Raw genomic sequence first — 23,026 nt, forward strand, 5'->3', positions numbered from 1 at the left:
ATACTTCTCCAACTTGGTTGAATTGAATAAAAATCCAATTTTATTTTCTTTTTTATTTTCCTTGTGCAACCAACGTTTCTCTTTTGTTTTCTCTCTTATTTTCCATGGGCATTCAAACAAGAGAAAAAAAAAACTTATTTTCTTTTTTCCTTTTTATTCTTTTTTCTTCTATGGGTTCCAAATAGACCCTAAGAGAGTGATTTTCTCTCAATAGTTCTCTACTGTCAAACATTAGAAAATACATTTTTTTTTTTTTTGTGGGTTCTGAACAAGCCCTAAAGGAAGTATCCTTGGAAACGATTATACATTCACACCTAATAGAAGTATATTCCAATACATTTTTTTTAAGAAAAACAATACATTCTTTAGGAAATGTAGGTTATCCAGAAATTTATTTTTATTTTTATATTTTTTAAGTTATTTTTTTTCAAGTGTATTAAGCCTCCTTTAATCAGGATAAAGGTTTTTGATCAAATAAAAGAAGACAATATCACCAATACCTACTCTCACTATGGATAGTATCATCACAGTTTACTAGCAGCGAAAAAACGAGATTTTTTTTCTTTCTCTAATTAATCGAGTAAAAAAACTAGAAAAACAAATTTATGTTCCCTCTTAAGGTCTCACACGAGTCCAAACGTACACGCAGAAAGAAGCCTGGGCGGGAAATGCAGCAATCTTCGGCGCCGGTGGCTGCAGCCCCTTCAGCTCCGGCCCATGCACCGGAGTCGAGTGAGATGCCAGCAGAGGCACCGCCGAAGCAGGTAGCTCTGGTCATGGACCGTCTAGCGCATGCCGCCCGACTTATCGCTGACATACGCCTCGGAGCCGATCGCCTCCTGGAAGCTCTTTTTACCGCCGCGGATCTCCCTCACCAGTCTGAGAAACCTTTCCATCTCATCCTCAAGGAAGAATCTTCAATGCGCCAACACCTTCAAGATCTCCGCACCGTTGGTAACCCCACTTGCCTTGTGTCTTTTGATCTGTATAGGAGGAGTTTAGGGTTTTTTAAATGTTTGGTGAGAGACCCGTCTAAGGGTAGCCGGGGAACCTTGGAAATAGGCGTTAATTTTTTCAAAGGACATTTGGTGCCCCTCAGTTAGAGATAGCTCGGGGAGTCTGAAACCGTGGAATTCGCTGTGAGATGAGTGGATTTAAGAACTAATTCCAGTGAAGATGAGTGGATTTAAGAACTAATTCTAGTGAAGATGAGTGGATTAAAGAACTATGCACTTGATTTGCCTTTGGTTTCAGAACATGAGTATCGCTAGTCTGATAGGAGAGACGTTCAGATGGCTTCAACATTTTTAGAATTTTGTCAGATATATTTTTGAACTCTGTTGACATTATGAGGCTCTGTTGACAAACGAAATGAGGCTCAGCTGCATTTCAGACAACCTGTATGGATTAACAATTTTCTGTTGAACTGGACTTAGTCTTTCTTAAATACGAATCAAAGGCACGAATTCTTGTCTGCCATAGGGTTGATAGATCTTTCGGTATTTTGTTGTTAGGAAGGCAGCTGGAGGCATCTGGTGTTCTAAATGGATCAATGCGATCTCGTGGTAATTCATGGGGATTGCACATGCCCCTTATATGTCCTGATGGTGCGGTCGTAGCCTATGCATGGAAACGTCAACTGGCAGGACAGGCTGGTGCATCTGCTGTTGACAGAACAAGGTATGGCAATACATATAAAGGCACAAATGGTACTTTTTTCTCATATATCAACAGGGATCTCTACAATTTAAAATGTCATCTAAGCCATTTGTTTCCCTTTTGGGGCATACCCTTGATCACTGAATGGTATTCTGCAATCCCATCTGCTAGAAGACTTGGCAGTGCATTGGGCTTGCTGTGTAGCTACATTATAATTTTGGTGCTATCAATAAGATACATGCTTTTTAAAGAGAGTTATCTTTTGTTCTATCCTTTTCCCAAAAAAAAAAATCTCTTGCGAACTTTTCTTCAGGTTCTATTTTTTGTTTAATAATCTGCTATTTATTTTTAGTAGTCTTCTCCCATTCCATTTCTCCATTCAATTTATTTATCTATTTCTACTTCTGAATGGTTGTCAATTAATGGCTGAATTATGGTAAAGTGCAAAGAGTAAATAAATGACTAGCATATCTTTTTTTTCTTAGTACTATAATAGTGAGTATATTTCTTACCAAGACCTTTAGTTTGACTGCATTGATTCACTGCTTTGAACTTTTTAATGGATAAACTGCTCTATTATATTATGATCACCAGCTGGATTTTTCTGTCAGTTGCATTAATTTATGGCTTTTTTTCGTGCTATGGTTCCATTATTTAATGTTCTGAGATAAGCTTAAAAAAATTCAGAAAACAAGATCTTGTATTTGAAAGTGGACAGTATTTCCCTCATTTTTGTCTCTCATCTAATCTAGATGTTGCTCAGAGATAGGTAATTGGAATTTTTGTTTATAAAAGGAGTGCCTTTTTTTCAGCACGGGGCATGTTCTGGTTCTTTCATTTGAGGTTTCTTCATATTTACAAAAATCCAATTTTATAGACCCTACATATTATTAATTATAAGACCACAATGTGTTTTTACGACCTGATCCATTTTTTTCCCTTTTAGTGGAGAGAAAAGTTGTTAATATTTTAGCAAGTTACCAGCTAGGCATATCTTGTTTCCCATGACCAAGAGACCGGTACAAAGTCTATTATATCGTTGCTTCTCACCTTTCTTCCGTCACATGTAAGCATTGTATCACACTTGCTTTCTATTTGGTCAAGTTTTACACTTTTATTTCTCTTCAACTCTCACAGGTTGGCTCTAAAGGCATTTACTGATCAGAAGAAGCGCTTCTTTCCCCATCTTGATGATGACCTAACTAGCTCAAGTGGAGACATTCCAGTTGCAAAGAGACATTGTGGTTCTCAACCATCCATTTTGAGTCTTAGGGAAGACCCTATTGAAGCAAGGACTTTGTCAGATGTTCTAAAGCAATTGGAAAAGGAGGCACCCAACGTGAAAGTCTTCACTTACCAACGGTTAGATTGGTTGAAAAGAGCTGTATCATTATCTCCATCATCAAGCACAAGTTGTGTTGATCCATCCAAGGATGGTTCAAATAAATCGAGAAACGGGTCCTTTGGTGCTGTGTCTACTGATCAGATAGCTGTTATTGAATTGTTTATACCTTCTGTTTTCAGAGTGATAGTGTCATTGCATCCTGCGGGCTCTATAAACTCTGATGCGGTTGCATTTTTTTCACCTGATGAGGTAGTTGTTTTTGAAATATCTTTTCTGCCATCTGAACTATATTTTGATGTGAATTCTCACTAAGTTGTTTACGGGTTGGGTTTTAGTTTTTCTACATTCTGCCTACTCGTTAACACATACAGCACCTTGTGGTTTTTGTCTGTTTCTGACTTAACTGGAACATTAAAAAAAGATGAAGGTACTCCTATGAAACTGCTATCATATTTATTGTAGGATGTGAACTTGTGGGCCTGCTGTTTTGGTGTGGCCTATACATTTGATGTAAGACAGCCATATAGGCCCACATTGAAATAGTGAGCTGTATTGGAGCTATGATATTATTTCCAATGACCAGATTTCATGATTGAATAGAGGGCCCAAAAGTCCAAATCAATAGATTTAGTAGCCATGTGAAGGGTATTTTGGCCTATTTTTGTTTCTTGGTTTTATTTAACTAATAGGAAAAGGTGGCAAAGAGCTTGTGGCTGAGGAGGTGAATGAGGGGGAGGGGGTGTTCTATTTTTTAGGAGGATATTTGCTGTATGTGTTCATACTACAATCTGGGGCTATTTATCCAGTAAAAATACATCAGCAGTTTTTTGTTACTGGTTTCTAAATACTGATTCAAGCTTTTCCTTGGATATGTATTTTGAAGCAGTGGAAATTACAAGTTCTGATAATTGTATGTTAGCTTAGCTAGGGCCAGAACAGGGTGAACTCACCAAAATAAATGCATGAAAGTTTCAAAAAGTACAAATGCCTGCAAGGAAGCATTTGTCATGAACCTTAAATTGTTGTTATTCCATGGCAACTATCAAATAATGGTTTCGTCTATAGGTAGTAGATCTATGGTGTGTAGTTTGTTTGTTTGTTTTGTTTTGTTTTTTTTTAAGGTTGAGATTATATTAAGGTAAAACACCAAACAAAACAGAATTACAAAGAGGGCAGAAAGGGTGTTTCTCTCCAACATCTTGTTGTGGAGGAAGGCCCTGTTTAGCTAGGTATTGTAATTCTTACTCTTTTAATAGCTTATACATCTTCATTAAAAAAAAAAAAAAGATGGCAGAAAGGACCCTGAGACAATGAGAGATTGATCAGAGGTCCCTTGCCTAGCAAAAAGGTCAACCACAGAATTTGCTGATCCAGGGTCACTGGCAGACCCTTTAGGAGATTTTGGATTTTGCTGTTTGGTTTGTTTTATTCTCCAAGTTCTGCTAAATGGGGAATCCTTCTATTCTTTCTTTTCTTAATTTTATGCACAGCTGCGGTTATGTTACCTATCTACATATGATCAGGATTTTGAAACTTAAATACTCTTGTGGTGGTTTGGATTGCTTGCTGAATCCATTATCTGTTCTTTCTTTCTTTATTTCATTTGTTAGTGATCCAATTTTGCTTCATTCCCTTACTTTCTGGTGATTATTGTTGTTTCGTTTAACTGTATTATATGATTGCAGTCCTTGGCCGGGGCTCTTATGATTTAAGTTCTTCTACAGGGTGGGAACTATGTCCATGCCAGAGGTATTTCAGTCTACCATGTATTTAAACAAATCACAGTAAGAACTCTCCTAGACACTTTAGTGCATGTCAATGTTTCTAGCTTCAAATAATTTTGTTTTGTTTACATTTTTTCTTCTTCACATCAATGTGCAGGAACATGCTGACAAGGCATTGCAGTATTTCCTTGGTGCAAAGTCCGATGTGTCACTTTGCCTCCTTTTGGTCTCTCTCTCTCTTTCTCTCTCTCTCTTTCTCCCTTGGGCAATGTGACAGCCCAGTTAAAAAGATTAGTTTAAAAAGAAAATGAGTTGGGTAGAGATGGCATACTAAAATGTGAAAAGTAACCCTACAAAAGGGTGGAACTTTAGTGTATTTAGAAAGTGCTATGTGAAGTGAGGTGACATTGTGCAGTTACTGATCACATCCATACATTTTAATGGTGGCATGAAAGGAGATCACCTTGGAATTCACATTTACTTTCTCTTTCACAAATAGATAGATTTCTCCCTGTATTATCCCCAAGGAAATGATCTTTTGACTTGTAATGCAGAAATTTTGCATGCTGTGAACATTATCTTCATTCATTGTGGTTTCTGCTTGTGCATTTCACTCTCATTGTTGTGTGTACTTCATCAAGCTTTGTTGTTTGTTCATTCTGGGTGGGTTGTGACACTTTTATGTTTCCTCAATCCTGCATTTCCTTTTTTGCCAGCACTGGATCTGCTGCTATCAAACACTATTCACAAAGGTTTGCAGGTATGTAGGCATGTCCACTGGAATTACAAATACTTTTTTGAGTGAACTTGGTTCCTTACCATATGATAATGTGCATATGATGCAGTAACTGTGGACATCTCCTGATGATTGATAAGCGTTCAGCTCTGCTTTTGCCTCCTGTTCATCGTCTATACTGGCAAACAAAAGATCAAAATTCTGATGTCACCCCTGCCTTCCATATTGGATGCTCTCCTGATGACGCTTAGCCATGTTCTTGGTGTTAAGATTAGCATGACTTAGGTATGCTTTCTATCCACTTTATGAAATCTTGTAAAAGTATAAAACCGATAGAAGAAAGAGAAGAAAGAAGAAACGAGTGGGAGAAATACGAAGGAGAAGGCTGAGTGAAGGCAGCACCTTCATTAGGGGCGAAACTTGACCGAAGTTATTATTGAATCACCTAAGTTATTACAAAAAGACAAATATACCAGTCATGATTTACACGCCTACAATAGCTTATATGCAAAAAAATTACACCTTTGTCCTTTCTAACTACATCTTATAACAAGATAACTTTAATCGATTGTGATGACTCAACTACCCACATATGTAATGACTAAAATACCCTTGTACTTATGCACTCCCCTTCAAGGAAGGACTACATATCAAATAACCCTAGCTTAATACACTAAAGTCTCATTTTCCAAGGGCCTTTGGGAACATTCCTCCAATATGATATGTTGGCATAACAACCTTCCCATTTATCATAGCATCACATACGAAATGACAGTCAACTTCTATATACTTGGTTCTCTCATTGTTGAATTTAGGATCCCATGATGAAGAACGTGGATTGATTAATCAAGAGAAAATGGGAGGCCGAAGGGAAAAAAGAAGAGAATGAAGAAGAGAGAAGGGAGAAGAGAGAAAAGAGAGAGAGTGAGAGACGAATAGAGAGTTTGTGAAGGGGGGAAGAAAGATTAGGGTATGAGTCACATGCTTAATCCTCCCCTTTAGCATGTATTTGTAATATTGAACATCTTACAAATTACATCAATGCCCTTTACCCTAAGAAAGGAGGAAAGGGACAAGAAATAGAGATATTTTACATCATTGCCACTATACTCGGGTTACATATTTCAACACTCCCCTTTAAGTTGGGGGAGAGAAAACATCATAAATACCCAACTTGCCGCATATAGTGGTTAGTATCTTTGATGTGACTTGCTTTGTGAGTATATCTCTCACATGTCCTTGAGATGAAACATGCCTGAGAGATATAATGCCAATTTGAAAATTTTCTCATATGAAATGGCAGTCTACCTCAATATGTTTTGTTCTCTCGTGGAAGACTGAATTTGAAGCAATGTGGATGGTTGCCTGGTTGTCACAATATAGTTCCAAAGGAGCTTATTTGTGGAACCCTAATTCAGTAAGGAGGGACTTGATCCATAGATGCTCACCGACTGTATGGGCCATAACACTGTATTTTGCTTCAGCATTGGATCTTGCAACTACATTATGCTTTTTACTCCATGTAACCAAGTTCCCTCTAACTAAAGTGCAATACCCAGAAGTGGACTTTCTGTCATCAGGTGATCTAGCCTAATCTGCATCCGTAAATCCTTCAATGTTGAAGTGACCATGATATTTATATAGAAACCCCTTGCTTAGAGCTCATTTTAAATATTGGAGGATCCTCTCCAGTGAGTAAATTGTGGTTTATGCATATACTGACTAACCACACTTACAACATATGATATATTCGGTCTGGTCATTTAAGGTAAACGAGTTTCTCCACAAGTCTCTGATAATTTTTTTTTTTTTATTCACATCCACTTCTTCACCAGAGTTTGCACACAACTGTGTTAGTATCCATAGGAGTATTTGCCGGTCGATATCCCATCATTTTTGTGTCTTCTAGTAGATGAAGAACATACTTCCTCTAAGAAAAGACAATCCCATACTTTGATTAGAAGATCTCAATACCCAAAAAATATTTCAGAAGTCTAAGGTCTTTCATTTTGAATTCCTTGCATATCTTTGCTTTGACTTCTTTTATACTTTCTGCATCATTGTTAGTCAAGACAATATCATCCCTTTAAGGTATTCTTTACAAAGACGAAATGATCTACTGAACACCTATTGAATGGAAACCGTAACATTGCTTGGCTAAATTTGTCGAACCAAGCCCGATGAGACTGTTTTAAACCATATAAAGATTTCCTCAATCTGCATACCGATTTCCCCTCAACCACAAAGCCAAGTGGTTGATGCATATAGATCTCCTCCTTAATATCACCATTTAACAAAACATTTTTCCCATCTAGTTGATATACCGGTCAAGAAGAATTTCCAGCAAGTGATAATAAGATTCATACCGAATTTAACTTGGTCACCATGGAGAAAGTTTCCTCATAATTAACTCCATAGCACCGAGTGTATTCCTTTGCTACTAGATGGGCCTTGAGACGGGCTACAAAACCATATGGATTGTGCTTAATGGTAAAAGCCCATTTACAACCCACGAGTTTCTTTCCAGAAGGAAGCATAACCAAGGTCCATGTTTGATTCTCATATAAAGCATTCATTTCCTCTTCCATTGCTGCCTTCCAGCCTGGATGTCTCAGAGCCTCCTGATAGGACTGTGGGACAAATACAAAAGAGATAAATGCAAGGAATTGATAACAAGAAGAAGACAAACGATGGTGATAAACAAAATTTGATATAGGATGAATAGTAGAGGGCCTAGTACAAGTCCTAGGTTCCTTATGAAGAGCTATGAGCCTAGTATCCAATGGTGGACCAAATACAAGAGGTGAAGATGGACTTACCGTGGAGGGATATGTAAACTCCGCAGGTGTGGTTTTGGCAGATGCTTCAGGGGGCTGAATAGAGAAATCCACATTAAGGGGCACAATAGGCTTTAGAGTCAGAGGAACATATGAAAGACCTGGAGGAACATCCTTTGAGGAATAAAAGGATTTGTCTTAAAAAAGGTTACATCCCTAGAGACAATCAACTTCTGAATAGAGGGGTTATAATAAATATATCCTTTTTGGGTATGAGAGTAACCCAAAAAGATACACTTAATAGCTTTTAGATCCACTTTACTTTTCTATGGGGATGTGACATGAATGAAACAATTATAACCAAATACTTTCAAAGAAAGGGAAAAAGGATCCTCATCTGGAAAGAACAAGGGATATGGAGACTTAAGACCAAGTACCGAGGATGGTAGCTTATTAACGAGAAAACAGGCTATAAGAATTGCATGTGGTCAGTAAAAGTAGGGCACATTCATAGAGTAAAGGAGGCCACGAACCACCTCAAGAAAATGCCGATTTTTTCTTTCTGCTACACCATTTTATTGGAGGGTGTAAGCACATGAGGTCTGATGGATAATGCCATTATCGTTACAAAAATATTGAAACTCTCTTGATAGGTATTCTTTGGCATTATCGAAGCAAAGTACTTTAATCTTTTTACTGAATTGGGTTGAGACAATGACATGAAATGATTTAAATATAGAAAGGATTTCAGACCTATCTTTGAATAAAAATAGCTATTTAACTCGACTAAAATCATCGACAAAGGTAATGACGTACTTAACTTGAGACATGTTCAATACACTTGTGACATGTTCGATACACTCAATGGTTCCTATACATCTAAATGAATCAAGGAAAGGGAGCAACACCTTCAAGTTTAGCTCGAGGAGAGTATGTAGTCCTCTGGTGTGTGCTCAATTGACACACTTCACAATTCAGACAAAACAAAAATTTCAAAGTAGGAAACAAATGTTGAAGTAATGATGTTGACGGATGCCCGAATCTGTTGTGCCATAATAGTGCCTGTCTGAGAAGTAGAAATTGCAGTCACTGGAGGCAAGTCTATGTAATAGAGGTCCCCTTGTTCATGGCCTCCACCATTCACCTGCTTCGTGTTAGGAATTAGACGCCCTAATTCCAAATGTAACGAGAACAATAATAATAATCGTAGAAGAAGAAAAAAACAAACACGAAAATACAGTAAGATTTATACAGGTTCGCCTCAAGTTGAGACTACGTCCTGTCTTACACTGCTGCAGTAATCTACGATAAAGAAGAAATAGTTTACGAGAGAAATTGCACACACTCACAGGTGTTTTTTCTCTAACTTCTCTCGGCCGCAACTAATGATGCTCTTCGGATGATCAAACCCTAATAGCGGCGCCTCAAATATAAAGAGGAAACTAGGGCAACCACGATACTAGAGTAAAATCTCCAAACTACCCTTAATGAAACAACAATTAATATATTGTGGACCTGGGGAGGGCTTTGCCCCCATTCCCCCACACGACGATCTTACCGCGAAGGTCGATCCGCGTAGGGCGTGGATTAGGCTCCACAACTTAACACTTCGTTCTTTATTTATTTATTTTTATTTATTTTTTATTTTTTTAAGAGAAACACTTCGTTGTTAGGTCTTGGACAACACAAGAAGAGGTGAGAAGGTAATAGAATAATTAAACTTTTTTGTTAACTGACTGATAAACAACAAATTTAACAGGAACTAAGGAAATAAGACATCAGTAAGCGAAAGTGTGGGAGTAAGTAGAGGAGAATCCTTTCCCAGCAACTTTGGTTTGAGATCCATCTGTTATGGTAACAAACTTATCTGGTAAGCATGAAGATAGAGAATGTAAAAGATTCTTATTACCTGAATCAGCCCTCTAAACCTAGTCAAGTACTTATGCAAGTTCTCTCCTTGTTTTGTATTAAACATGTTATGAAATACATCATATAATTTTTGTAAATTCCCGGTGTTAGAGTACAACTTGGAACAAGTGTCCCATATTTGCTTTGCGGTCTTAAGGTGGACAACATTATTTGCCACATATTTTTTCTATGCTGTTAATTAGCCAACTAATGACAAGTGTGTCATTCTTGAGCCATTTGATATAGGAACTATCTTTTTTATCTATGGGTGGAAGTTGGTTTAGTCATATGGCCTAAGAGATCTCTAGTGATAAAGAATCTCTTAACCGATTGGGCCCAACTTAAGTAATTTGATAACCCTCTCAAGGGTATAATTGTAATCTTAAATAAGTCACTTTTACCACTCATATTCATATTTCTTCAATGCACTATATCAACCAACCAATAATAGACGAGAGGAAGCCAAACATGCCAAACCAAGCCAAACCGAGGTAATCAACAATTCAAACCAAGCCAAACCAAACCAAGGCCTTAATCATACACGTAATCAAGGAGATTTTTATTGCACGTGCTAATCCAAATCATAAAATATCAATTCCAAATCTTTCTCAATTAAGAAAGAATTATAAAAGTAAGTGAAATCTCAAGAGATCTTGGATAACTTAGAGGATCTTCTAAAGAAGGAAACTTTCCTTCTATGTCACTTGCGCCAACTATCAATACAAATCACTATCTTTGACTTCATTCTTTCCTTAAATAATTTAGGAAAGAAATTCCAAAGAATAATCTAATTTAGGAAGCCTTTAAATTGATAAACCACAACACTTTCTTTTCTCCAACTTTCCTTTCTGTAAGCTCTACAAGAAGGAAACTTTCCTTTTATACAAAGTGTGCCAACTTTGTGATTAAATCACAACTTGATCTTACCTTTTCTCTTTGAATTTTTTAGATAAGATAATCTAGAGAATAAAACCACCAATGGAAAGCCAAAAAACCGTTGCAAAGACTAGCACCATTTCAAAAAAATATTTCTCATCCAGTAATAAAAAAATAGCCTTTACAGAGCTCTTTTTAGAGAGAAAACATACAAACATCAACATAAACTAGTCTTCAACGAATTCAATCATGCTTTGATTATGATAATCCCCATATACAGCAAAAGGATGAACAAATCTTCATCCAACATATATTTTTCAAGAAGAGAAAATCAAACTCCTTTGCTTAAACCGAACATTTAACATTCTGTTTATCAACTTGCATTATTCAAAGCAAACCAAGCATAAGAAACCTTGCATGAGATGTAACACTTATCTTCTATCCAGATTGGACAAGATCAACTAGTAAACATCTTGCCGAGATCAAGACATCATCAGAAACATCTCATGAAAGGTAAAGAAATAAGAAAAAAACTTATCTTTGCATTGTCGAGCTTTTGCTTCACCAACAAAACCACATGAAGTTTGATAAAACTTGCGTAATCAGCATCTTAATGTCGGGATCTTAAATCCATAGCTCTAATACCATGTTGAATTTAGGATCCCATGATGAAGAACGTGGATTGATTAGTCAAAAGAAGATGAGAGGCTGAAGGGAAGAAAGAAGAGAAAGGAGAAGAGAGAAGGGAGACAGAAGAGAAAAAAGAAGAGAGAAGGGAGAAAAAAGAAAAGAGAGAAAGAGTGAGAGATGGCTAGAGAGTTTGTGAAGGAGGGAAGAAGGATTAGGGTTTGAGTCATGTGCCTAATCCTCCCCTTCAACATGTAATTATAATATTGAATATCTTACAAATTACATGAATGCCCTTTACCCTAAGATGGAAGGAAAGAAAAAAAGAAATAAAGACATTTTACATCATTGCCACTATACTCGGGTTACATCTTTCAACACATAAAATACAATGTTATTATCAATGAAAATTGTTTCTTGGTTGTCATGGTTTAACACCATAGGATCCTCAGAAGCAAGTCTGAATTCTTTCAAAACTGATTTTGTCCACATATGTTTAGCCATAGTGTGCTATAGGGCGGTACTCAATCTCCTCACATGAAAAGGCCACAATAGTTTGTTTTTTGCTCTTCCAACTTATGAGATTTCCTCCAACAAATGCACGAAACCTTGTTGTAGACTTTTGTCTACTTTGGAACCAGCATAATCAGCATGAGAGTATCCCAAATCATCCAAATGTACATGGGGCTTATAGAACAACCCTTTACCGAGAGGTCCTGTCAAATAGCACAATTTTTTTTGAATTGCTTCAAGATACACTTTGTCAGGATTGGCTCACTAAACTAACTGAGGAAGAGGCACTGCCGCATAATCCAATTGACCAACTAGTCTCTTGTACATTGTTTTTATCTTTTAATAAGGGACTCTCCTCATCAAACAAATTATGATCTACTTCGATAGGTGTCTCTATTGGTCTTAGATTGAGCAAACTATACTGATGGTATACCCAAATAACTCGACTGTAATCATCCATAAAAATTAAAAAAAATTGAAAGCCAAACACATTAGAACCCCTACATGGGCCCCTTACATATGAATAAACTAGTTCAAAAGGATTTTGACTCTGAATTCTACTTGAAGGAAATGGATTTCTGTGGTGCTTTCCATGTCGACATGATCAACATTCAAAAGATAAATCTGAAGGCATAGAGGGAAGAAAGTGATAGAGTTTGAAAGGAGAAGGATGTTTCAACTGTAAATGCCACAAAAAGGCATTACATCAGCCTTCAACACAATAGATTGATGTTGAGTAACTATACCAAGGTAGTAAAACCTTTCATTCTCATGCTTGAAATCAATCATCCTCATTTACAATTCCTTAAATACACAACGAGAAGGGAAAAATGCAATGGGACAATTTAATGATTTGGTAAGTTGACTCGTTGATAATAAATTAATAGGAAACTTTGGGACATACAGAATAGAAGAGAAGGGAAGCTAATAAGTAGGATGAATTACACCTTCACCAGTAACAAATCAGGATGATCCATTCACCAAAAGGAGGATAAACCTGGCATATGTGTTGATGCCCTAAAATAAATAACCCATGGAGACGCAAACTACATATAAAGTGCAAACACAGTTGCTGGTAGTGGATGATGTGTTGGGCACATGAGGAACAAATGTAGGAGTGGTGGTAAGCTGGTCTAAGTGCTAAAGCAATTTCTGAATTTCATCCTGTGAGGTGCTAACGGACCCCTGCTAACTTCGAAATACATTAGCACTTTCATAAACATTGGAGTTGGCTCAAGCTTTCCAAACTTATGCCTACACTTATTTGAACTGTCATTGGACCTACCATGGTGTGCATACGTCCTTTCTCCATGACCACGTCCTCTACCTCCCCCTTCTTGTCGAAATGACTCAGACCGAGTGGGAGTGGATAACAAGTTAAGGGCAGCAACATCTGAAACTTTGACTTCCCTTGGATTATACAACACTTTCAGCTCTAATAACTCTGTTATATGCTTTCTCAAGGGTAGGAACATTGTCATCAGCCAATGGCTGGGCACACAATGCATCATAATCTGGCCCTTGACCATCCAAAAATCTGCAACTTGCCTCTGGCCTTCCTTTTCCCTAAGCTCAGTAGGATCTGTTGTAAAGGGATAAAACACAATCTCTTATAAAATTCCACACATCTCCCTAAAATACTCTGTACCAGTCTTTTTCCCATACTCGTACTGAAATTTTTTACAGACAATTCATAGGCTTGTGAGAGTTACTTTCTTGGGCAAAAATAGATTCAAGAGTTCTCCACATATCGTTGGCTGTATCAGAACTCATTACCTGATCAATTACATGGGATTGTATACTATTCAACATCCAAGTCTGAATTTGATGATCTTCTGCCTCCCAATCCTTAGTCATAAGGTGAGGGGGATCATCCTTCATGGGGAAGAAATATTTTTCTTTTTGATGAGAATTTGCCGACCTCGCCCCATCAACAGGACCAGTATACTTTGTTTTCCTTTTTGCAATCATGAATTTAAGTACTTAGATCCATTCAGCTTAACGGAAGTAATTTGAATGTAGTCTATGGTCTCTGCAGATTCTGACATCTTAGTGGGTGTAATAACTTCACTTGTATCAGCCATAGTCACACCTCAAAACAGAAATCAGAGCAAATAATATGATCAAACAGTCTCCACAACAATCAACCAAAAACCTGCTCATAGTAAGAAAATAACTACTTTACGCAGAAACTTCTGGGTCTCACAACGCAGATACACAACTATGGTTTGGAGAGCATGCAATTCCAGCAACCCAATGGGGCCTAAAACACAATTACTTTAAAAAACCAGCAACCTCTCTGCACAAGACAAACACACTTGTTCAATGGGGAAGGTGACTCAGGCATAGGTCTTCTGTAGGCCTTACTTCTTGTTGGAAGATAAGTTCGAAATATAGTGGCATGATGTAAATTATCTTTGATTTTTGTCCCTTTTTCTCCCTTCTTAGGGAAAAGAGTATTGATATAATTATTGGGTTGCTCATTATTATAAATACATTGTGGGGGAAGATTAGGTACGTCACTTAACCTAATCCTCCTTCCCTCCTCTCTCAAACTCTCTCAACTTCGGACTCTCTCACCTCACCTTCCTCTTGTTCTTCTTCTCCTCTTTTACCTCACCTTTGGATTCCTCTTTCTCTTGTGCTGATTATCTACGGTATTATCATGGGATCCTAAATCCAACATGGTATCAGAGCAGTGAATTTAGGATCCCAACATTAAGATGGTGATTAAAAAATTTTGGATATCAAGCTTTACATGGAACTGTTTTTGTTGATGAAGCAAAGGCTTGAGCTTCACCAAGATAAGTTGCTCTCTTTCTTTACTCTTCTCTTTAATGAGATTGTTGCTGATGTTTTGATCTCTGAAAGTTGATTAATGGATGATGATTTTCATTCAATCTGGATAGAAATTTGAATATTACATCTATTGCTTTGGAAGTGGTTCCTTCATGGTTCTTTCATGCTCGGTTTGCCCTCCCTCATGCAAGATCGGTTAAGCTGTTGTTCTCTTGCATATAAATTTGATTTCTTGTGCTTAGAAATTACATCTGATCAAGTTCTATCATCTCTGCTATAGTACCTGTGATTAACATGATCTAGTTTGTTGCTCTTTCGGTTTTTTGAGTTGTTAAAATCTGTTATCTGCTGCTCCTTCCTTTGCCTCCTAAAGAGCTCGAAAAAAAATTGTTTTTGAGAGACTGCCGATAGCAAAACATTTTTGGGAAGAAGGTGCTAAATCTATCAATAAATCCAACCTTCTATGTTGGGTTATTTCCTGGATTTTTTTACCTAAAATTATTCAAAAGGGAAAGGAAGTCAAGGTGGTGAGTTAGCATACAAGTTGGTGCATCTTACGTAGAAGGAAAGTTTCCTTCTTGAAAAGGTTTTGATTTGGTGTAAGATTGTTGAGGAAGATTGGAAATCTTTCCTAGATGGTATGACAACACGTGGGATGATTATTTCTTTGTTTGAATGCATGATTAAGTAAGAATAGTTGTTGCATTCGGATTCTCTCTTATCTCTTTACTCGGCTTAAGGTTCTATTTTAAGCTACCTTGAAATTTGATGTCTTTAAGACTTTCCGTGCTTGAGAAATGTATGAGGTCAACCTTTCAAGATATTAGCTAGCATGAGGAATCTTTATTTGAAGCATGATTAATTGATTAATGCCAAGATAAGCTCGGGTTGTTTCTTCCTTCTTTTGAGTTGGTTCATAATTGCCTCGATTTGTTGGTTTTGGTACATTAGTGCATGGTTGAGGCTTGTTAAGCCTTGGTTTTCTCCTCTTAAAAGCCTCGATTATTAAGCATTGGTTAAGCTCGGGTTACCAATCTTCCTCACTCAGTTTATATATTGCATAAGAGTATTACTGATTTGATACTTGATGGGTGAAGATTATATAGATGGTAAAAGTAAACTTCTCAAGATTACCACTATATCCTTGAAAGGGTTGTCTAACTATATGAGCTTGTCCTAATCGGTTAGGAGGTTTCTTATCACTCGAGACCTCTTAGAACATTTAACCAAACCAGCTCCACTAGTTGATGAGGAAGATAGTTAATATGTTAAATGGCTCAAAAATGACATTTTGGTCATCAGTTGGTTAATAAACAGCTTGGAGGAGCATGTGGCTAACAATGTTGTCCACCTTGAGACTACGAAGTAGATATGAGACACTTGTTCTAAGTTGTATTCTAGTACTGAAAATTTATAGAAGTTATATGATGTGTTTCAAAACATGTTCAATACAAAACAAGGGGAAAATCTACATGAATACTTAGCTCAGTTTAGATGGCTGATTCAGGAGTGGAAAATTGCTCAACCTTACTCCATTGACATCTCGGTTAAAGAAAAGCAGCGAGAGGCCTTAACAATTTCTATTTGTTTGACCAATACCAAACCATATTTTGAGGTGGCCAAATCCCAACTTGTCACACTACTTCGGATACCAAATCCCTCTTCTATCTCTCAGAATGAGGTATCAACTATTATATACTCAGGTAATAGGGTACAAATTCTACCAATAGAGAGTGCGATAGAAATTATAGAGGAGGCTGAGGAAGAGGTGGTAGAACTGATTCTGGTCCTTCAAGGACTGATAATCGGATATGCACTCACTGTTGTGGACTGAATATAGTGGATACTTGTTGGAGGCTTCATGGCAAGCCAACTTGGGTTACTGCCAACCAGGCCTCGGTTAATAGCAATGAAAAGAATGAAGAAAAGATCGAGTTATTGAAAGGCAAGAAGACGGTCTCAGATGATGATTTTGAGTTATTTTAGAGAATGAAAACCTTGATGGTATCTACTCCTACATCTGCTACTACTGCTGCTGCCACCACTGCATCGGGTATGATATCTGCCACTTCCTCCTCTTCATCTTGGATCATTAACTCAGGAGCCTCTGCGCATCTTACAGAAGAAGACAACAGTTTGATCCATCTTACAAGTAATAAGTCTTTTATATTCTATGTCCCCATATTTATCAGATAAGTTTGTTACCATAGCAGATGGATCTCAAACCAAAGTGATTGGGAAATGATCTTTTGCTACACCCACTCTTCCGTTTATTGATGTTGTATTTGTTCTCCAGTTCTCGTTAAACTTGTTGTCTATTAGTCAGTTAACAAAAAAGTTTAATTGTTCTTTTACCTTCTCACCTTCTTATTGTGTTTTCCAAGATCTAACAATAAAGCAGGTGATTGGTGGAGGCCATGAACAGTGGGGGTCTCTATTATTTGGATTTGCCTCTAGTGACACTACAATTTCCTCTTTTCAAAACGAGGCAAATTTATGGCACAAAAGATTCGGACATTCGTCAGCACCATCCCTCAGCGCTTGTTTCCTTTTTTAAAATCATTGTCTGGTCTGAATTGTGAAGTATGTTAGTTGAGCAAACATCAGAGGACTATATATTCTCATCAAGTTGAACTTAAAGGTGTTGTTCCTTTTGCGTCGATTCATTCGGATGTATGAGACCCTTGAATGTCTCGAATATCTCACTAATTAAATATTTCGTTATATTTGTCGATGATTTTATTCAAACATAGGTCAGAATCCTTTCTATTTTTAAATCATTCCATGCCATGATCTTCACTTAATTTGGTAAAAAAGATAAAAGTTCTTTGTTCTGGTAATGCCAGAGAATACCTATCAAGAGAATTTCATTCATTTTGTAAGGATAATAGTATTATCCATCAGACATCTTTTGCCTACACCCCTCAACAAAATGGTGTAGCCGAAAGAAAAATTGACATCTCCTTGAGGTTGCCCATGGCCTATTCTACTCCAAGAATGTACCCTATTTTTACTAGCCTCATGCGATTCTTATAACTTGTTTCCTTATTAATAGGCTACCATCTTCAGTACTTGGTCATAAGTTCCCATATTCATTGTTATTTTTAGATGAAAATTCTTTCTCCCTTCCTTTGAAGGTCTTTGGTTGCATATGTTTCGTGTATGTCGCTTCCCCACAAAAAAGTAAGCTGGACCTGAAGGTTTTTAAGTGTATTTTTTTGGTTTACTCTTGTACCCAAAAATGATATGTTTGCTATAATTATTCTCTTCGGAAGATAATTGTCTCTAGGGATGTCACATTTTTTGAAGATACATTATTTTATTCTTCAAAGGATACTTTTCTGGGTCTTTCATTTGTTCAAGCAATTTTGAAGCTTATTGTGCCACTTGATGCAGATCTTTCTATTCAGCCCCCTAAAGCATCGGCCGATACCACACTTGTGGAGTTTACGGATCCCTCCAAGGTAAGTGAATCATCCCCTCTTGTATTTGGTCCACAATTTGATACTAGGCCATAACTCTTAGAATGGAACCTAGGACTTGTACCAGACTCTCTACTTCTTATCCTACATCCAATTTTGTTTCTCACCATCGTTTGTCTTCTTTTTGCTGTCAATTTTTTGCATCCATCTCTTTTGTCTCTGTTCCACAGTTGTATCAGGAGACTCTGAGGCATCCAGAAGGAAGGCGGCAATGGAAGAGGAAATGAATGCAATATATGAGAATCAAATTTGGGTCTTGGTTCCACTTCCTCTCGGTAAGAAGCCCGTGGGCTATAAATGGGTTTTTACTATTAATGACAATGCAAATGTTTCTGTAACTCGCCTCAAGGCCCGTCTATTTGCAAAGGGGTTTACTCAGTGCTATGGAGTAGATTATGAAGAAACTTTCTCCTCAGTGGCCAAGTCAAATTTAGTAAGAATCTCATTTCAAAAAAAAAATTTAGTAAGAATCTTATTATCACTCACTGTTAATTCCTCTTGGCCATTTTATCAATTGGATGTGAAGAATTCATTTTTGAATGATGACATTATGGAAGAAATCTAAATGCATCAACCACCTGGATTTGTGGTTGATGGGGAGTCGGTATGTAGATTGAGGAAATTTTTATATGGCCTAAAACAGTCTCCTTGAGCTTGGTTTGACAAATTTAGTCACACCATGTTGCAGTTTGGATTCAATCGGTGCTTAGTAGATCATTTTATCTTTATCAATAATACCTTAAAGGGAAAAGTATTGCTAGAGGTTTATGTGGATGATATTGTCTTAACTGGCAGTGATGCAGATAGTATAAAAGAAGTCAAAGAGAAGATACAAAGAATTCAAAAAAGAAGGATTTTTGACTTTTGAAATATTTCTTCGGTGTCTGTGTCTTCCAGTCAAAGCATGAGATTGTCTTATCTTAGATAAAGTATGTTCTTGATCTACTTGAGAACACAAGGACGATGAAATGTCGATTAATGAATACTCTTATGGATGCTAACACGGTTATGTGCAAGTTTTGGTGAAGATGTTGATATAGGTAAATATCAGAGACTCGTGGGAAAACTTATTTACCGCACAATGATTAGATCGGATATATCATATACAATGAGTGTGGTTAGTCAATATTTGCATAATCCACTACTTACCCATTGGCAAGGTCTGGAGAGGATATTGAGATATTTAAAGGGAGCTTCGGGGAAGGGATTTTTTTATAACAATCATGGTCTCTTCAACATTGAAGGTTTTGCAGATGCAAATTGGGCTGGATCACTTGATGACATGAAATCTACTTTTGGGTATTGGACCTTAGTTGGATGTAACCTGGTTACATAGAGAAGTAAAAAACAAAATGTTGTTGTGAGATCCAGTGCAAAAACAGAATACAGAGTTACGACCCATGCAGTGAACTTCTATTGATTAGATCCTTTTTTACTGAATTGGGGTTCTACAAAGAATCCCTTATGAAATTATATTGTGACAACCAGACAACCATTCATATTGTTTCAAATCCGATCTTCCACAAGCGAACAAAACATATTGAGTTTGCCATTTTATACAGGAAAAATTTCAAGCCGGTATTTTATCTCTCAGGCATGTTTCATCTCAAGGACAGGTGGCAGATATACTTACAAAACCAGTCACATATAAGATTCAGACCACTATATGCGGCAAGCTAGGTATCTATAATGTTTTCTCTCCCCCAACTTGAGGGGGAGTGTTGGAATATAAACTCAAAATGGCATGATGTAAATTATCTTTGATTTTTGTCTTTTTTCTCCCTTCGTAGGGCAAAAGGTTTTGATGTAATTATTGAGTTGCTCGTTATTATAAATACATTGAGGGGGAGAATTAAGTACGGCACTTAACCTAATCCTCTTTCTCTCCTCTCTCAAACTCTCTCTCTTCTCCTCTCTCTCTCCTTCCTCTCATTCCTCTTCTCTTTTACCTCACTTTCGGTTTCCTTTTTCTCTTGTGTTGATTATCTATGGTATTATCATGGGATCCTAAATCCAACACTTCTACAATTCATCCAACATCAAAAGGGTCACAAATACACATACTAACTTTTTTTTTTTTTTTTTTGAAATGTTCCTAACTGCTTTTTGTAGCAGCACAAGTTATTAACCCTTAAGTTATGGCACAAATAAAGGAAAAATACTGACCTTTAAGATCAATTAACATACAAGATTTGGGAGGAATACTTTGTGATAGATTGCAGGCTTGAGAGAGAGAAAACAGCAACCTAAAACCCCTTTAGAGATCGAAAAGCTCTGATACCATGAAAAAGCATAAAATCGATATAAGCAAGAGAAGAAAGAAGAAATGAGAGAGAGAAATATGGAGGAGAAAGCTGAGCGAGGGAGCACCTTCATTAAGGGAGAAACTCAATCCCTAACTTCTTATTATTAAAACATTTAAGTGAGTTGTTACAAAAGGACAAATATAACCCTCATGACTTAACGTCCACAGCAGCTTATTTGCAAACAAAAATTACACCTGTCCTTTCTTACTACATCTTGTTAAGGACTCAGCAACCAACTTATGTAATGATTAAGATACCCTTGAACTTTAACAAAGTTATTGATTAACTTTTCTTATTCCTGAAACTGATGGTCAATTTTAGCTGAACCTCCATTTTCTAAAGAGAAACAAAGAGAAAGCTCCATTGACAGTGTTTTTCACGAAGTTATTGATGTATCTTCTTAATTTATTTGTGTTTGGCATCATATTCCGAGATCAGCCATCTAGTTGGCTGACTCTTAAGCTAAACATGGGGGTTTCTCTTCAATCCCTTGTTATAACATAACCCCCTCTCATTTAGCTTGTTGTATTTTTCTTGTCTGGCTTTGCCTTGAAAAAAATTTGCTTTTATCGAAATCCAAAAAAAAGAAAAAAGTTGAACCTCACTTGCTAGTTCTGTTTGCTCTAGACTCTGCCCAACTGTAAACGGTTGAGTGTACAATGGTAACTTGTGCAGCATACTTGAATCACTGTAGGAAGGATCTTGTGAAGTTGCATTAGCTTGGAGATTCTTTGGTCAAATGGTTTATTTGTACCTTCTTTTTATTTGTGTAACAATGCATTTACACAATGTTTGGACCTTTGTAAAAGAGGGTGGTGCTCCCCTTAATGTTTCTGAAGTTTTACCTGACCTAGACTAGGATATTTTGTCAAATCAAGTCCATCTGCATCTGCCGTCAGTCTTGTAGGAGATGGTTGATTATTGTTTCTGTATGGAGTATGATTACTTACTGAAATATTTGAAGCTCAAAAAATTAAAGATATGAACGTAATGATTGTTCATAATATCAATCACTGATGAGTGAGCTTGCTGTTCATGCAGATTACGGTGAGTTCATGTAGAAGAACTAAAAGGAGAAGGAGAAATCATGGAGGGAGAAAGTGCAGAGACTAGATTTTGCACTCAGTGTACAAGGGACACGCTGAAGTAATCTGCGATAAAGAGGGGTTGATTGGCCAGTAACTGACCTATAGAGAGGAACGTACTGAAAGTTGATCTTGTATCTTTAGATAATGGAATTTTGTTTGTCTTTGATTTCCTAGGGTTTCTAAGTTGAAGCCATTTCCCACTCACTGCATGGAGTCATTGGGCTTCTAGACGTTGCTGTCTGGTGTGCTACTCTGATTTCTGCTGTAGAGAGTTTGGTGGGCATGTATGAGGGGATGTACTGTATGAGAGTGCAGAAGAGAATAAATGAAATGAGATGAGATTACAGAATCTCTTTTGATCTATTGTAAAACATATTTATTTTCCGAAGTGGGGAAAACATTTAATTAACTTAAAGATGGCCAGTAGAAACTAGAAATTTCCTTCTTGTCAGGAGGGTGACGGGAGGGGTCGGAAAACCTGGGTGGGTGTTTGTGGAGAATCGTATGGGCTGTTTGTTTGCCTGGCGTATTAGTAGTTGGGGTGGGAGTTAGGAAAATTTAAAGGGGTCAGCTGATATATTTAAGATGTCTTAACGAATTTGACATGGGTGGCCTGTTGAATAAATTAAAAAAAATGATACTCTTAACCGGTCACAAACGTTCTTGTTAGAAAATACATTCAGGGGTATTTTGGTTATTTTATTTTTAGGGGTAATTTAGTTATTTTACTACCTCAGTGGTTAATTTTTTTTATGTAATCTTATTTTGCACGTTAAATTGTGTCAGTGATTAAATTTTCATGTACATAGGATGTGTTGTTAAGGAGGTTAAGATTTATTAAATATATATGGGTATTTTTGTAATTTGTAACTCAAGAAAATTATTTAAGAAGTCCGAGAATTTTTGCATGATTCCCAATGAAGCTTGTAATGATCTACATCTTCCTATTACACTCAGGAAGGGGGTGTCAGGAAAGGTAAATGTACGCAGTATCCGTTATTTTAGTTTGTGTATTTTTGTTCCTTATCTAACTCTTATAAAAAAATTCTGTCTATTTTGACCTGCACTATCTCTTCTTCACTACAGGAGGCTCTTTCGTCTCCTCATTGGAAGTAAACTATGGATGTTAAAATGGACGCTTTGATAGATCAGAACACTTGGTAGTTGTGTGATCTATCATTGGATG

General features: G+C 37.0%; 1 protein-coding gene across 4 annotated transcripts; it reads left to right on the forward strand.

The window, feature by feature from the left end:
* Positions 1-662: 662 nt before the first annotated feature.
* On the forward strand, positions 663-22,235 carry LOC137940558 (mediator of RNA polymerase II transcription subunit 27). Of its 4 annotated transcripts, XM_068785691.1 has the most exons (9): positions 663-954; positions 1,515-1,680; positions 2,797-3,021; positions 3,184-3,253; positions 4,729-4,788; positions 4,886-4,954; positions 5,445-5,488; positions 5,574-5,749; positions 21,794-22,235. In XM_068785691.1, the coding sequence occupies exons 1-8, from the start codon at positions 669-671 to the stop codon at positions 5,713-5,715; spliced, it is 1,062 nt and encodes a 353-aa protein (XP_068641792.1). In that variant the 5' UTR covers positions 663-668; the 3' UTR covers positions 5,716-5,749; positions 21,794-22,235. The 4 variants fall into 4 exon arrangements, with proteins under 4 accessions (XP_068641792.1, XP_068641789.1, XP_068641790.1 ...); XM_068785688.1 differs by having other exon boundaries at positions 2,797-3,253; XM_068785689.1 differs by lacking the exon at positions 21,794-22,235 and adding an exon at positions 18,361-18,508 and having other exon boundaries at positions 2,797-3,253.
* The last annotated feature ends 791 nt before the right edge of the window (positions 22,236-23,026 follow it).

Source organism: Aristolochia californica, unplaced genomic scaffold, assembly GCF_029961685.1.
Source record: "Aristolochia californica isolate CCGP_79_NKW_82.1479 unplaced genomic scaffold, dmAriCali1.0.hap1 SCAF_9, whole genome shotgun sequence".
Lineage (NCBI taxonomy): Eukaryota > Viridiplantae > Streptophyta > Magnoliopsida > Piperales > Aristolochiaceae > Aristolochia > Aristolochia californica.

Bases quoted from the DNA above. Each gene is read 5' to 3' on its own strand.
- LOC137940558 (XM_068785688.1), top strand. From the start codon at position 669: ATGCAGCAATCTTCGGCGCCGGTGGCTGCAGCCCCTTCAGCTCCGGCC. The intron at 1,681-2,796 runs GTATGGCAATAC...CAACTCTCACAG, and splicing joins TCTGCTGTTGACAGAACAAG to GTTGGCTCTAAAGGCATTTA. The intron at 4,955-5,444 runs GTCTCTCTCTCT...CTTTTTTGCCAG, and splicing joins TGTCACTTTGCCTCCTTTTG to CACTGGATCTGCTGCTATCA.